Here is a 17,104-nt window from a genome sequence, read left to right on the forward strand (position 1 = left end):
AGCTGCAGTCACTATTCACAGTGGTTTTGGAGCCCAAGAAAATAAAATCTGTCACTGTTTCTACTTTTTCCCCATCTATTTGCCATAAAATGATGGGACCGGATGTCATGATCTTAGTTTTTTGAACTTTGAATTTTAAGCCAGCTTTTTCACTCACCTCTATTCACTCTCATGAAGAGGTTCTTTAGTTCCTCTTTGCTTTCTGCCATTAAAGTGGTATCATCTGCATATCTGAGGTTGATATTTCTCCTGGGAGTCTTGATTGTCTGGCTAGTGATTCGTCCAGCCTGGCCTTTCCTATGATATACCCTGCATAAAGGAGTTAAATAAGGAGGTTGACAGCATACAGCCTTGACGTACTCCTTTCCCAATTTTAAACCAGTCTGTTGTTCCATGCCCAGCTCTAACTGTTGCTTCTTGATCTGCATGCAGGTTTCTCAGGAGACAGGTAAAGTGGTCTGATATTCTGTTTAAGAATTTTTTACAGTTGGTTGTGGTCCACAGAGTCAGAGGCTTTAGCTTACTTAGTCAGTGAAGCAGAAGATGTTTTTCTGGAATTCTCTTGCTCGTCTATGATCCAAAAGATGTTGGCAATTTGTACTCTTATTCCTTTGCCTTTTCTAAATCCAACTTGTAGATCTGGAAGTTCTTGGTTCACGTACTGTTGAAGCTGAGCTTAAAGGATTTTGAACATTACCTTGCTAGCATGTGAAATGAGTGCAATTGTACAGTACTTTGAACATTCTTTGGCATTGCCTTTCTTTGGGATTGGAATGAAAGCTGACCTTTTCCAGTCCTGTGGCCACTGCTGAGTTTTCCAATTTTGCTGGCATATTGAGTGCAGCACCTTAAAAGCATTATCATTTAGGATTTTAAATAGCTGTGCTGGAATTCCAGCACCTCCACTAGCTTTGATCGTAGTAATGCTTCCTAAGGCCTACTTGACTTCACACTCCATGTCTGGCTATAGAATAGTAACCACATTATTGTGGTTATCTGGGTCATTAAGACCTTTTTTGTATAGTTTTTCTGTGTATTCGTGCTACCTCTTCTTAATCTCTTCTGCTTCTGTTAGGTCCTTGCCATCTGTGTTCTTTATTGTGCCCATCTTTGCATGAATTATTCCCTTGGTATCTCCAAGTTTCTAGAAGAAATCTCTTGTCTCCCCTTCTGTTGTTTTCCTCTATTTCTTTACATTGCTCACTTAAGAGTTTCTTATCTCTCCTTGCTGTTCTCTGGAACTCTGCATTAAGTTGGGTATATCTTTCCCTTTCTTCTTTGTCTTTCACATCTCTTCTTTTCTCAGCTATTTGTAAGGCCTCCTCAGAGAACCACTTTGTGTTCTTGCATTTCTTTCTCTTTGGGATGGTTTTGGTAACTGCCTCCAATACAGTGTTTCGAACCTATTATGTAGCTTACTAGCTCTATGACAGGGTAGTTTTACTTCACATTTATTTAACTCTGTTAATTATGAATGAATGCTTTCATAGAATTTATGAGTTTAGATGAGATAATACATGTATGTTAAGTGCCTAGTATTCATATAGTTTCCTGTGAACCTGAGCAAGTCATTTAATGATCCAAATTTAGTTTCCTCTGATAGAAAATAAGGTAATATAGCTCCAGTTCTCCCTATACCACAGAGTTGTTTTGATAATGGGAAGCCTCTGAAAATGTAAATTGGTAATCGTGGTAACTAGGTAGATTAATTACACCTAGTAGAAGAAGAGGTGATTGCTCTCACTTTGTCTTTAATAGGACCTCATCTCTTGTTTCAGTTATGTAAGATACAGGATACTTACTGGCCATAAAAACTGGACTAGTAAAATTTGCACTGCTGGGAACACCTTTCTACCTGTATGAAGTTCTCTCTGATAGGGATTAATAAGTTCTCAAGAAAATAAATCTTAACAGGGAGCTAAGGAGATTCTTGTTGCCTGGTATGGAAGGGAAAAGAAGTAAGATTGTCGGGAACCAACCCTGGAAAGTGGAAATAAGGTGCTGGAAATTGGCATGGCCAATTTTTGGTGGCCTAGTTTGATTCCCTGTAGCTGCGGCTGTGCTTGCTTTTATGGTTAAACTCTGTATTTTGATCTTTCCTGGCTTGCGTAGCAAACCAATGAAGGCAGCTGGTATGATTATTATTCCACACATAAGGGTAGTAAAAAAACAGAAGTGAAAGCCCAGAATTCCCAGTCTTTGTTTATTTCACCTGCTATATTGCCTCTTTAAACAGAAATAGCAGATGTTACTAATCTAAACACTCATGTTATGTGTTTGTGGATAGGAATTTTGCCTAAGAACAGCTTAGATTTTTTTCCCCTCCTATATATTTGCTTCCCTGGTGGCTCAGCAGTAAAGAATCTGCCTGCAGTGCAGGAGACGGACATGTGGGTTTGATCCCTGGGTCAGGAAGATCCTCTGGAGGAGGGTATGGCAACCCACTCCAGTATTTTTGCCAGGAAAATCCCATGGACAGAGGAGCCTGGCAGGCTACAGTCCATGGAGTCACACAGAGAGAATGCACTGGTCATAGTAAACACCTTTTTTCAACAATACAAGAGATGACTCTACACATGGATATCACCAAATGGTCAGTACTGAAATCAGATTGATTACATTCTTTGTAGCTAAAAATGGAAAAGCTGTATATAGTCAGCAAAAACAAGACCTGGAGCTCACTTTTGGCTCAAATCATCAGCTCCTTATAGCAAAATTCAGGTTTAAATTGAAGAAAGTAGGGAAAACTACTTGGCCATTCATGTATGACCTAAATCAAATCCCTGATAATATAGTAGAGATGACGAATAGATTTAAGGGATTAGATCTGGTAGACAGAGTGCCTGAAGAACTGTAGTTGGAGGTTCATAACACTGTACAGGAGGTGGTGACCAAAACCATCCCAAAGAAAAAGAAATGCAAGAAGGCAGAGTGGTTGTCTGAGGAGGCTTTACAAATAGCTGAGGAAAGAAAAGATGTGAAAAGCAAGGGAGAAAGGGAAATGTATAACCAACTGAATGCAGAGTTACAGCAAGAAGAGACAAGAAGGCCTTCTTCAATGAACAATGCAAAGAAATAGAGGAAGACAACAGAAGGGGAAAGACTAGAGATCTCTTCAAGAAAATTGGAAATATCAAAGGAACATTTCATCCAAAGATGGGCATAATCAAGGACTGAAATGAGAGAAGCAGAAGAGATTAAGATGAGATGGCAAGAATATACGAACTATACCAAAAAAAGATTTTAATGACCTGGATAATCACGATGGTGTGGTCACTCACCCAGAGCTAGACATTCTGGAGTATGAAGTCAAGTGGGCCTTAGGAAGCACTGCTGCCAATAAAGCTAGTGGCAGTGCTGGAATTCCAGCAGAGCTATTTAAAATCCTAAAAGGTGATGCTATTAAAGTGCTACACTCATTATGCCAGCAAATTTGGAAAATGCAGCAGTGGAAAAAGATCAATCTTCAATACTAAAGAATGTTCAGACTACCGGCCAATTGCACTCATTTCCCATGCTAGTAAGGTTATGCTCAAAATCCTTCAAGTTAGGCTTCAGTTGTATGTGAACCAAGAACTACCAGATATTCAAGCTAGACTTAGAAAAAACAGAGGAATTAGAGATCAAATTGCCAACGTTTGCTGGATCTTAGAGAAAGCAAGAGAATTCCAGAAAAGCATCTACCTCTGTTTCATTGACTATGCTAAAGCCTTCGGCTGTGGATCATAACAAGCTGTGGAAAACTCTTCAAGGGATGGAAATACCAGACCATCTTACCTGTCTCCTGAAAAACCTGGAGTCAAGAAGCAACAGTTAGAACATTATGTGGAAGACTGACTGGTTCAAAATTAAGAAAGAAGTATGACAAGGCTGTTTATTGTCACCCTGTTTATTTAACTTGTTTGCATAGCACATTATGTGAAGTGCCGGGTTGGATGAGTTATAAGCTGGAATCAAGATTGCCTGGAAAAATATCAATAATCTCAGATAGGCAGATAATATGACTTTAATGGCTGAAGCTGAAAGAGAAGAGGAACTAAAGAGTCTCTTGATGAGGGTGAAAGAGGAGAGTGAAAAAGCCAGCCTAAAACTCAATATTTAAAAAGCTAAGATCATGGCACCTGGTCCAATTACTTCTTGGCAAATAGAAGGGGAAAAGGTGGAAGTAATGACAGATTTCTTCTTCTTGGGCTCTAAAATCACTACAGATGGTGACTGCAACCATGAAATTAGAAGACGATTGCTTCTTGGCAGGAAAGCTAAGGGCTTCTCAGGTGGCACTAGTGGTAAAGAACCTGTCTCCCATTGCAGCAGACTAAGAGACCTGGGTTTGATCCCTGGGTTGGGAAGATCCCCTGAAGAAGGGCATGGCAACCCACTCCAGTATTCTTGCCTGGAGAATCCTATGGACAAAAGGAGCCTGGAGGGCTACAGTCCATGGGGTCACAAAGAGTCGGACACCACTTGGTGACTGAACAACAATATTGACTCTAAACAGAAATAGCAGATGTTACTGGTCTAAACACCCAAGTTGTATGATATTTTGAACAGAAATTTTGCCTAAAGACAGCTTAGATTTTTTTCCCCCGCCATGTATTTGCTTCCCCAGTGTCTCAGCGGTAAAGAATCCTCCTGCAGTGCAGGAGACATGGGGCATGTGGGCTCTCTCCCTGGGTCAGACATGACTAAAGAGACTGGGCATGTATATATTTGCTGTGTAGTCTTGGCTAAAAATTTCTGTTCTCAGTCAGCAATTTAACTTTCCTTATTTTTGACAGACATATTCATCTCTTCTTGCTTTTGAATACGGTCTCCACACCCAGCTTCCTCAATTGCATTTTCCTTTGAAGTTTTTAGGACTTCCCTGGTGGCTCAGACAGTAAAGTGTCTGCCTACGATGCAAGAGACCCGGGTTCAGTCCCTGGGTTGGGAAGATCCTCTGGAGAAGGAAATGGTAACCCACTCCAGGACTCTTGCCTGGAAAATCCCATGGATGGAGGAACCTCGTAGACTACAGTCCGCAGGGGTCCATGGGGTCACAAAGAGTCGGACACGACTGAATGACTTCACTTTGAAGTTGTTAGTGTTGTATTAATATGGTTTCCTGACCACAGTGTTGATCAGTATTGGTTTATTTCCTTTATACTGTGATCCTAAGTAAATTTAGTATATTCTTTTTCCTGCAGGTTTTTTGTGCTTCCTGCTGTAGCCTGAAATGTAAACTGTTATACATGGATAGAAAGGAAGCTAGAGTATGTGTAATCTGCCATTCAGTGCTAATGAATGGTAAGTATTAAAACAGGTTGAATTCACAGTTACCGAAACAGAACAAGAGAATGCCAATGAAAAAACTCCTGATTTTTCCTGCCTTGCTCTTCAAGTTGCTCACCTTCTCAAATGTCATAACTTTAACAGAAAAATTTGAAAATATCTTAGTATTTCAGAATTCCTGTGCCTAGTTTAATGAATAATTGCTAAATTCAGGTAAGTTTTGCAGGAAGAATGGAAATTTTTGTGGAAATCTGGTGCTACATTGCTGTTAATGTTCCTGTGAAGTAACTGGAGTTGGAGGGGGAGGGGGCTATTGACCACTAAATTGATGAAATATTGAAACTGGCTTGAGGTTTTCCTTTCAAGGGAAGAATTCTGTTTCTAGGGAATACCTTAATGACTGAATATATTCTTATTAACACCTTGGTCCACTCATCTTGTGAAAAATAAATATTTTTAGCATCTAGGATCAAAGAAAATTGCATTTTTCTATCATTTATCACCTTAGTACCAGTTAGATTTGTTATGAGGATAATGATTTTGAATTTACTTATATGGTAAAAGAATATGGCCAGGAAAAGGTAAATATAGCTTATCCTGTGTTCACCTTTTGCAGGACTGGAAATAAATCAAAGGGCATTTTAGTTAAAACCAAACAAACCAACCAACCCCCGGAGTATTCTTGTAAAAAGATAAAATAAAATTGATCAGACTATTTGGTGTTTTCTCTTTGAGTGCATCTTTGTACAGTTGCCAGAACAGTTACTAATAGACGTGAAATGTTGGAGTTAGATACCAGTGCTGCTTATGGCAGGATAGTGTGGCTCCTGGAGGCTAAAACTTATCTGCTCAAAGTCCCTCCTGCTCTTTGTGTCTGCGTTGCTCATAGTAATGTTTTCCTGTTGCTGGCTTATTAACCTATTGCATGTTATTTAATCTGATCTTTTCTGATTTCCTATGATCCACCTAGTTTCCTCCCATTTCTGAATTCTTATAATTTTGATCAAATATGAATTCATTCTCTTTACTCTTAAGGGTCATTTTTCAGATGGTGGTTATTTCACTCAGTGATCATTTCATTGTCAGATATTTATTCACAGATAATAGCATGCTGCTTAATTACAGTACACAATACCTCTTTTATTTGATGAGGTCTTCCAACTTGATAGCTTGTTTTTTTAACTTGGCATAGCTAAAGATGAAGGAAATGGCAGAGGATTCATATGGAATACTTACTTTTTTTATTAAGCCAAGGATGCCCTTAACAGGGGATCCTAAATTCTTCTTTTCCTGGTTTTTCCAGCCTCTTTCCTCTCGCATGGCTTAGCCTGGTCTTTTACTGAATATTTAATTTGATGCTTTTCGGTGTTCCCTGGCCCTTTTTCCCTTTCTCCTTTTCTCTTCCTTCCCTCTTCCTGCCAGTGCTTTCAAAGGAACATAACTGTTGTTTCGAGCTTTGTCCTGCAGTTTGGAGGCAACAAGTATTCAAAATCTTGTGGATCATTCTTTGATGCAGAATGAGATTTTTTTTTAAATGCTCCAAAAATTGGGTGATTTTATTCCTGAGCGTGTGATATTACCTGAACCTAGATAATAAAATTTATATATTTCATTTCTGTAGCATCTTTCATCCTGTTTACTTTGAAGACAATAATTGATATGTCAGTATTTAGTTAGTAAAATTATGGAGTATACAGAACCTTAACACATTTGTGATCATTCCTACTGGTTGATGGCACTTACATGATATTGGCACATTTTCATGTTCAAATGGGTCCTGTGCTTTTGAGACACAGGAGATTTCACAGAGATGTGAAATGGTTGTTCTTGTATACTTTTACACAGGGTAATGATTGCACAAAAGGAAAATTCACAGAAATGTTAAGATGTTTTCTTCTGAGCTTTAGGCTTCAGAATTTTTCAAATGAGATTTTACTTCAGCTGAGAAAAGCCTAAAAATCTAGAATTGAAACAAAAAATATCATACAACAGAGTTTTGCTCTTTTAGCCCCTGATTTTTTTAACAATGCATTAAATATTAAACCTGCCCCACCACCAGAAATGTCTAAATGCTATCCCAATTGTAAATCTTTAATAAGTTTAAAATTATTTTACTCCCTCTTAAGGTAATGTGTGGTCCTCTTTAAAGGAGCCAGGAGCCTATCATTAACCTCAAGGCTAATCTGCTATCAGTCTGTATCAGAAATATCATGTAATTCTTATTTGTTGCTTCCAAATAGTTTACTTAACTACATGGTCTCCTTTACTGAATAAAATCACCTATCTCCTTAATACCTTTATTAGCTGGAAGAGAGACATACTATGAGTGTTAATGAGGAGGAACTACATTATTTATCCAATATTGTGGAGGTCTTGATGTCCATATTTTGCAATCCATTCACATTGATTGTGTCTGTATTTGCTTTAGCTCAAGCCTGGGAGAACATGATGAGTGCCTCAAGCCAGAGCCCTAACCCTAACAATCCTGCTGAATACTGTTCTACTATCCCTCCCTTGCAGCAAGCTCAGGCCTCAGGAGCCCTGAGCTCTCCACCTCCCACTGTGATGGTACCTGTGGGAGTTTTAAAGCACCCTGGAGCAGAAGGTAGGGGATCATGTGCTATTCTCTCTCTTTTTCCTCACCAAGTTCCTCTGAAAAGGTGCTGATGTGATTTTACATCACAAGTCTTTAACACTGCAGATAAGTCCCTTTGGGTGGTTATTAAAGTGGAAGCACAGGTGAGAAATGTCTTGAGACTATTTCTGGGCAAATAAGGAATAATATTGTATTGCCTGATATTTTGGAGGCACCTCTAAAAATATGCCAATACCCTCTCCCACTTAAGAATGGAGTAATTACTTTGTTTTTACTTGAAAAGAGTTGAAGAATTTGAAGTCAGCCTGAAAAATCCTAGCCTCATACCTACCTTAGTATTCTTTGTAGGACTTTAAGAAGTGATAAAAATGAGAATTCTTTTTTCTGAACAGCCCATTCTAGTATTGATTTTTGGAATATATATTGCCATTAAAAAAAAATCTATCCATATAAAAATGTGAAAATACTGTGTTAGGTGCACAGATCTTTATAAAATCAACCCTTAATTCTGATGATATCATATGATAGATGGAAAATTATCGACTCAACTTATTTTAGTTTATTATATCTTTATGATAATAGTTTTATTAGATGAAAGGCACTTTGTTAAGTTCAGGGGATTATGAATAGCAAAAATAGCAATTATTTATTTCTTTAAAATGATCTTGTCAGTAAGTCTCCCTTAATAATTAAACTCTGTCTTCTTTCATTAATTTTATAACTTTTTTGTCTAGCAATATTCCCTTCCCCTTGCTAAAAAGCCCCCCTCCCCTTTTGAAGATCAAAAACTTCTATTGACATTATCATACTTTTCCCCATTTCCTCCTCTTTTCAGATCATCCCTTAGTCATTCTCGTGTTTTAATGAGCTCAGGTTTTCTTTCTTAAAATCTTTATCCTCTTTACATCTTTTGTTGTTTTTGTTGTTCTTCCCTAGTTTCTCTTTGTTTTCACTGTTTGAATTGATTTTCAAAACTGGATTTGAAGAGATCATTTTTCTGGACTGAGTTTTCCAGCTTTTCCCCATCCTTTTACTAAAATGCAGAGTACTTTCGTACTGCCAGATCAGTCTTTTTCTTTCTCAGCTACACTTCAGCCAAAGATCTGGTCAGTTTGCTTCCCAGTTCTTTCATATCTGTGCCAGCTCTTCTTTTATGAGTTAATGATTCTTCAACATTCTTCAGGGCATCTTTTGCTCTTTCAAAATGCTGTATCACTTTTCCAGATAGATACTTTATTCCTACAGAAACTTCATACTTTCTGGGGATGTGGACGTCTATTTCTAGATATTTTTTCCCTGATGTTTATTTCCTATGCACTTGAAACATTTTCCTTAGTTTATCTGTTTGTGTTAACAGGACAGAGTATGTGACAATCATAGGCGTGTTTAATATTTTTAAGTGTTTTAAATCTTTAAAACTATGTTTAAAGATTATAGAATTAATGGATTATAGAAGTAAGGAATATAATTATAGAAGAAAGGAATATATTTAAATGTGTATTTTATTAACTGATAACCACTTTTATGCAGTCACAATTATGTTTATAATTATGCTAAGTAGTGGTTTCTTTGTACATCTGAAATTGGTGACCTTCTCTTCTTGGTGTTAGAAACCCTACCAATGTCACAGTGATGCCTGTTTTATTTTTCTGGCTCCTCAAGTGGCTCAGCCCAGAGAGCAGAGGCGAGTTTGGTTTGCTGATGGGATCTTGCCTAATGGAGAAGTTGCTGATGCAGCCAAATTAACCATGAATGGAACTTCCTCTGCAGGAACCCTGGCTGTGGCACACGACCCAGTCAAGCCAGCAGCTACCAGTCCTCTACCAGCAGAGGTAAGAAAATAAAACAACTAAAAGTGAGTACTTTCTTTTCTCAGCATTGTGCTGCCTCTGTCTTGCCTTTTTCCGGATTGAGTGACCTTTCTGTGGAACCCTATAGACTTTTGATACAGTTTCGTACATGTGTGTGTGCCTGCTTGTGTGTACATTTAGGGGTAAAATAAATGTGGCAAAATCAGTTGTTCTTGTTGCTCTATATTTGGAAGTTTTTTCAGGAGAAAGCTTCTTATAAAGATTGTTCTTGGGTGAGCTCAGCCTACCACTGTAGCTAGAGGTTGTGCTGGGGGGAATCCTGGTCCCTTGATACACATATACATGTGTGTTCAGTCACTCAGCCGTGTCTGACACTGCAGTCTCAAGGACTGTAGCCTGCCAGGGTCCTCTGTCCATGGAATTCTCCAGGTAAGAATACTGGAGGTGGTTGCCATGCCCTCTTCCAGGGCATCTTCTCGATCCAGGGATTGAACCTGCATCTCCTGCATCTCTTGCGTTGCAGGCGGATTCTTTTGCTGTCAAGGCACCAGGGAAGCCCTGGTCCCGGGATGCACAAGCTTTTTAAAAGCATATTCCCCAGGTTCTGTGATAGCCTCCAAGAAGTTGCTGTGGTGAGGAAGGGCCAGGAAATAGGAAGATGGCTGAGGAATTAATCTGTCCCTTTGTCTTCAGTCTGAGTATCTCTGCTCTTTTCTGGTCTACCTGTAGTGTTTCCATGTAAGATTTTTAAAAAGGGATTCTGAAGCTTAAAAATAAGTTGAAAATCCACTGACTTAATGGGTGAAAGACTAATTTAGTTTATCTGAGGAAACGAGCTCATACTGTGTGGTCACATTCACTTTGTCTCTAAGGATATACTGGTCACAATTTGGAGGTTTATTTTCAGAAGGGGACAAATAGTATCTTCATTTTTTTTGAGTCCGTGAAGAATAGAGCCACCTAGGACCATAATTAGAAAGTATACACATAGGATTGTTTATACAGTGAGTCCTGATCTTATTACTATTTGCCCATTTAATACGGTGGTCAAGATTACAATAAGGTGATTAATTCCAGCTATGTGTGTTTGTCTTTTTTTTTAAGTAAAGTAAGAGGATCAGAATTTGGATAATGTTGCTACTTTTCAAGTTTTTATGGTTACTATTTATTTATATTTATGTTCAGTAATATTTTTCTAGAAATTTGCATGATTTTTGGATTTGGTTGTAGTTGAAATTGCATGTTATTAAGATTAAATTTATTGACACACAGAGCTAAATTTCCTTTTTGGTGAAAGTACAGTAAACCATGTCACTGTCTTCAAGTATTCCTAAGTCTGTTTGGGGGGATTTTTCTATGGCTGCAGAGGACAATAGCAAGAACTATGACTGATTCTTCTCTGCATCTCTACAATGACTTTGTCAAGAAAATGTATTTTTCCTACAGTTGTTTATGTGGAAATATTTCAGACCCGCAGCAGAGCTGCAAGAATAGTAGGTGGATGCTTATATACTCTTTAGCCATGTTCACCTGTTGTTGCCATTTTGCCACATTTGCTTTACCTCTACACACACACATACTTTGTTTTGAGGAACCATTTGAGGATTAATTGCAGCTTGTCACTTTAATACTTCAGCCTATGTTTCCTGAGAACAAGTCTTTTTTTTTTTTTTTTACTTGAGTACAATTACATGAGAAACAAATTTAACATATAATTCTATTATCAAGCATATTGTTCATATTCAGATTTCTCCAGTTGTTCCATGATGTTCTTATTCTTTCATTTATACAAATGTATGTATATATATTTTATATATATAATTTTTTATTAAAATATATTTTTTAAAATTAGGATTCTATCAAGGATCACAGTTCTATTTAGTTCTTATATTTCTTTGATTTTCTTTCATTGAGAACAGTTCTCCCACTTTTTTTTTCTCTTTCACATCATTAATATTTTTGAAGCATTTAGGCCATATTTGGCGTAAAATCCTTAATTTGTATTTGTTTTTGCCCTCATAAATAGTTTCAGTTTAAATATTTTCAGCAAGAATGATACTATCATAAGTGATGGTCATTTTTTACTGGAACACACTGAGAAGTATCAGTTTATAATTGGTTAAATTGATGTCTCTTGTGTATGTCCACTGCAAAAGTGCTTTTCCTCTTTGCAATTAAGAAGTAAAATGAGGGTGGTGCTTTGAGACTCTGGGTGTCCTGTTCTCCTATAGTCTTTCAGCCAATGATCTTATTGCCCTTTGAGACAATCTTACCTGAATCAGTGATAACTATGGTGATTATACAGTAAAGATTATAGTGTTTTTCTTTCTGTGAAACTTATGTGATAGGTTCTTAAAAGATAAACTTTTTGAATGAATGAGCTAGCTCTAGTGAATGACTGTTTTAGTGAAACAAAGTTCAGGTCATTAAGAGAAACTAAAACAAGTTAGTTATTTCTGTCCTCTCACATTGTTCAATACTCTGTTTTAATGTTTGTCTGATAAAATGAAGGGAAACAAATTCTTTAAGGCCAGACTTGAATATATTTTTTTCATTTTTATGACCTAGTAGAGTACCTGGCACTTATTTAAAAGATGCTCAGTAAATGAAACAAATTTCTTTTCACAGATATTTAAATAGAGGCCAGATGACTGTTTCTTATAATATTGAAAGGTGGATTTATGTATCATTAAATAACGAGTTGAATGAGGTTACTTTATTTCCTGTATTAGCCCTTTAGATCCATAACGTTTAGCCAATAAAAATTTCCAAATTTCATTATAGAGTGGTGTACTGAGAACACTGCAAAATTTTTAGCAAAAACCCACTAAAAATTTATAGTCCTAAGTTATAGTTAATATAGACAAAAATACATTAACACCTGGGTGTTTTTTTAAATTTTTATTCAGGTATTACATATATATATATATATATATATATAATGAAGTGCTTAAGGAGCATTAATCTTTGGGATAACATCGATGAACATACATATATGTGTGTGTGTCTCTCTATATACATATGGACACACACATGTAACCACCACCCAGGTAAAGATACACATATTTCTGTCACCGTAGAAGTTTCCTTCATGCCCTTTTTCTGTCAATACCTTCCCCCTCCGACCCTGGAAAATAAACATTATTCTGACTTGTATCACCACAGATTTGTTTTGCCTGTCTTTGAATTTCATATAAATGGAAAAATATAATAGTATATAATGTTTTGTGTCTAGCTTCTTAAACTCTAATTAATGAGATTTATCCATGGTGTGTGCATCAAAAGTAAATATTTTTTTATTACTGAGTAATGGAGAAGGAAATGGTAACCCACTCCAGTATTCTTGCCTGGAGAATCCCATGGATGGAGAAGCCTGGTAGGCTGCAGTCCATGGGGTCGCAAAGAGTCAGACACGACTGAGCGACTTCACTTACTTACTTACTTAATATTCCATCATATGGCTATGCCACAATTTATCTGTTTTCCTATTAATAGGCATTTGGATTATTTCCATATTTGGGCTATTTGAATAAAGCTGCTATAAACATTTTTAAACATGTTAAACAATTTTTATGTGCTTTTCCTTTAACTCTTTTAAAGCTTTCTTTTTTAACAGTTGAAGCATTATTGATTCACAGTGTTGTATTATATATAGCAAAGTGTACAAAGTGTACAACAAAGTGATTCATTTATGCATATTATATATTTATATATTCTTTTTCATATTCTTTTCCATTATAGATTATTACAAGATACTGACTATACAGTAGGAACTTGCTGTTTGTCTATTTGATATAAACTAGTGTGTATATGTTAATCCCAAACTCCTAATTTATCACCTCCTCCTTTCCCCTTTGGGGAGAGCTTATTTTCTAAGTCTGTGACTCTATTTCTGGTTTATAAATAAGTTTATTTGTATTACTTTTTTTAGATTCCGTATATAAATATGTGACATTTGTCTTTCTCACTTACTTCCTTTAGTGTGATAATGTCTAGGTCTATCCAAGTTGCTACAATGGCATTATTTCATTCTTTTTTATGTCTGAGTAATATTCCTCTGTATGTGTTTGTGTGTGTGTGTGTGTGTACACATATGCGCATGTGTGCATGATTCTTTGAGACCGTATGGGCTATAGCCCACCAGACTCCTCTGTCCATGGGATTTTCCAGGCAAGAATACTGAAGTGGGTTGCCCTTTCCTCCTCCAGGGATCTCCCTGACCCAGGGATTGAACCCATGCCTCTTATGTCTCCTTTACAACTAGCACCACCTGGGAAGCCCTCTGTGTGAGTGTATGTGTGTGTGTGTGTATATATGTATCTTCTTTATCCATTTATCAGTTAGTAGATGCTTAGGTTGCTTCTGTGTCATGTCTTGGCTACTGTAAATAGTGCTTAAAGCTTCTGTTTCTTGCTTAAGTTGTGAAGCATATAGAGAGTTCAGTTCAGTTAGTCGCTCAGTCGTATCCGACTGCAACCCCATGAATCGCAGCACGCCAGGGCTCCCTGTCCATCACCAACTCCCGGAGTTCACTCAGACTCACGTCCATCAAGTCAGTGATGCCATCCAGCCATCTCATCCTCTGTCGTCCCCTTCTCCTCCTGCCCCCAATCCCTCCCAGCATCAGGGTCTTTTCCAATGAGTCAACTCTTTGCATGAGGTGGTCAAAGTACTGGAGTTTCAGCTTCAGCATCATTCCTTCCAAAGAAATCCCAGGACCAGTCTCCTTTAGAATGGACTGGTTGGATCTCCTTGCAGTCCAAGGGGACTCTCAAGAGTCTTCTCCAACACCACAGTTCAAAAGCATCAGTTCTTCAGTGATCAGCTTTCTTTACAGTCCAACTCTCATATCTATACATGACCACTGGAAAAACCATAGCTTTGACTAGACAGACTTTTGTTGGCAAAGTAATGTCTCTGCTTTTAAATATGCTATTTAGGTTGGTCATAACTTTTCTTCCAAGGAGTAAGCGTCTTTTAATTTCATGGCTACAATCACCATCTGCAGTGATTTTGGAGCCCCCAAAAATGAAATCTGACACTGTTTCCACTGTTTCCACATCTATCTGCCATGAAGTGATGGAACCAGATGCCATGATCTTCGTTTTCTGAATGTTGAGCTCTAAGCCAACTTTTTCACTCTCCTCTTTCACTTTCATCAAGAGGCTTTTTAGCTCCTCTTCACTTTCTGCCATAAGGGTGGTGTCATCTGCATATCTGAGGTTATTGATATTTTTCCCGACAATCTTGATTCCAGCTGTGCTTCTTCCAGCTCAGCATTTCTCATGATGTACTCTGCATATAAGTTAAACAAGCAGGGTGACAATATACAGCCTTGACGTACTCCTTTTCCTGGAACCAGTCTGTTGTTCCATGTCCAGTTCTAACTGTTGCTTCCTGACCTGCATATAAGTTTCTCAAGAGGCAAGTCAGGTGGTCTGGTATTCCCATCTCTTTCAGAATTTTCCACAGTTTATTGTGATCCACACAGTCAAAGTTTTTGGCATAGTCAATAAAGCAGAAATAGATGTTTTTCTGGAACTCTCTTGCTTTTTCCATGATCCAGCGGATGTTGGCAATTTGATCTCTGGTTCCTCTGCCTTTTCTAAAACCAGCTTGAACATCAGGGAGTTCACAGTTCACTTATTGCTGAAGCCTGGCTTGGAGAATTTTGAGCATTACTTTACTAGCATGTGAGAAGAGTGCAATTGTGCAGTAGTTTGAGCATTCTTTGGCATTGCGTTTCTTTGGGATTGGAATGAAAACTGACCTTTTCCAGTCCTGTGGCCACTGCTGAGTTTTCCAAATGTGCTGGCATATTGAGTGCAGCACTTTCACAGTATCATCTTTCAGGATTTGAAATAGCTCAACTGGAATGCCATCATCTTCACTAGCTTTGTTCGTAGTGATGCTTTCTAAGGCCCACTTGACTTCACATTCCAGGATGTCTGGCTCTAGGTGAGTGATCACACCATCGTGATTATCTTGGTCGTGAAGATCTTTTTTGTACAGTTCTTCTGTGTGTTCTTGCCACCTCTTCTTAATATCTTCTGCTTCTGTTAGGTCCATACCATTTCTGACCTTTATCAAGCCCATCTTGCATGAAATAGTCCCTTTTAATAGCTCTCTGAGTATATTCTTTTAAATTGTTAATTAAGTGAATTTAAACCCACTCAAGATGTATTCTGCAACATTATACTTTATTAAGTTTAGTTAATGTGATCTTCATATTGATGCAAAGAAAAATAACTTGAAGTTTAATTTCATTACAAAGTAAATGAAAACTATTATCAAAGTTAATTTTTAAAATTACAATATAATCTATAGAACATAAAATTTGCCTTTTTAACCATTTTAAATTACATTTACATTATTGTATAACCATCACCCCAATTCTCAAAGATACTTTGAAAAAGCCTATCACTAAGACTTTAAGTAGATCCAAAGGTGTAAATGTTCAGAAAGTATGAGATAATATTGAGATTTTGTTTCTGTTGCCACTGCTGTTTTAAAAAATATTTTTCTTTTATGGTAAAAGAAACCTTGGTAAAGGAAGCTTTCTCTCATTACTATGATTTGGTGATGCCAAAAGGAGAAACTATACAACTGTATACATTTTCACGTTTTCATTCATAGTTTAAGCCCAGCCCTTGAGACCTGCAGGTTAATGAGTATCTTATCCTATGTTTCAAGAAGTATGAATTTTCAGTTTTCACTTAAATTCCCATTTGTAGTCTTGACTATATCCTGCCAAATTCTTGAGCTCTGTGTAATGCTGTCTATGCCAATTTACTTTTCCTAGACGAATATTTCTCTGTTCTCTGGAAGTATAACTCAGGTCGGAAGCCCTGTTGGCAGTGCAATGAATCTGATTCCTGAAGATGGCCTTCCTCCCATTCTCATCTCCACTGGGGTGAAAGGAGGTATGTAGACTTAGATGTTTAAACAGGGAAAATACATGCAAAATGTTGCCTTCCAATTAAGGAAATGAGAGAGAATTCAAGTGATAACCTCCTTTCTCTTTTCTAGCAACAAAAAAAGTGATTATTCAGTGCCATGAAAAGCACTGTTGCTGTTAGCGATTGTTTTAGAGAATATATTTATGTTTTTATGTTATAATTTCATTTGTTGAAAGGATATATTATTTTTAATTGTAATATAAATGTAGCTTATTGGCAGTTCTTTCTTTATATTCCAAAACATATAATACCCTGTGAAGAGTTGCTCATAGTTCTAGGATTGACCCACATTATACAGTCAGTATATTCATTTAACTTTTTGTTTTGAGTAGAATATACATTCAGAAATGTATATATAATAGGAGGAGAGCACAGAACATAAGTAGCAATTTTCTGTTAAAAAATATTTTTAGTGAGCCCTGGTAAGAAGCTAAGTTAGTACTCAGTCAAAAGAATGCTTATCTTTA

General features: G+C 37.2%; 1 protein-coding gene across 3 annotated transcripts in view; it reads left to right on the plus strand.

Annotated features, from left to right (window-relative positions):
* The window catches only part of ZFYVE9 (zinc finger FYVE-type containing 9), a 186,261-nt gene that overhangs the window by 109,859 nt on the left and 59,298 nt on the right, over positions 1–17,104 (plus strand). Inside the window, exons 5-8 of one of the 3 annotated variants that reach the window (XM_018044123.1) lie at positions 5,187–5,286; positions 7,700–7,876; positions 9,530–9,699; positions 16,481–16,601. In XM_018044123.1, the coding sequence (XP_017899612.1) occupies positions 5,187–5,286; positions 7,700–7,876; positions 9,530–9,699; positions 16,481–16,601 (568 nt within the window). The remainder of the gene's footprint in view (positions 1–5,186; positions 5,287–7,699; positions 7,877–9,529; positions 9,700–16,480; positions 16,602–17,104) is intronic. The other 2 variants (XM_018044125.1, XM_018044130.1) reach the window with 2 other exon arrangements.

This window comes from Capra hircus, chromosome 3 (assembly GCF_001704415.2).
Source record: "Capra hircus breed San Clemente chromosome 3, ASM170441v1, whole genome shotgun sequence".
Lineage (NCBI taxonomy): Eukaryota > Metazoa > Chordata > Mammalia > Artiodactyla > Bovidae > Capra > Capra hircus.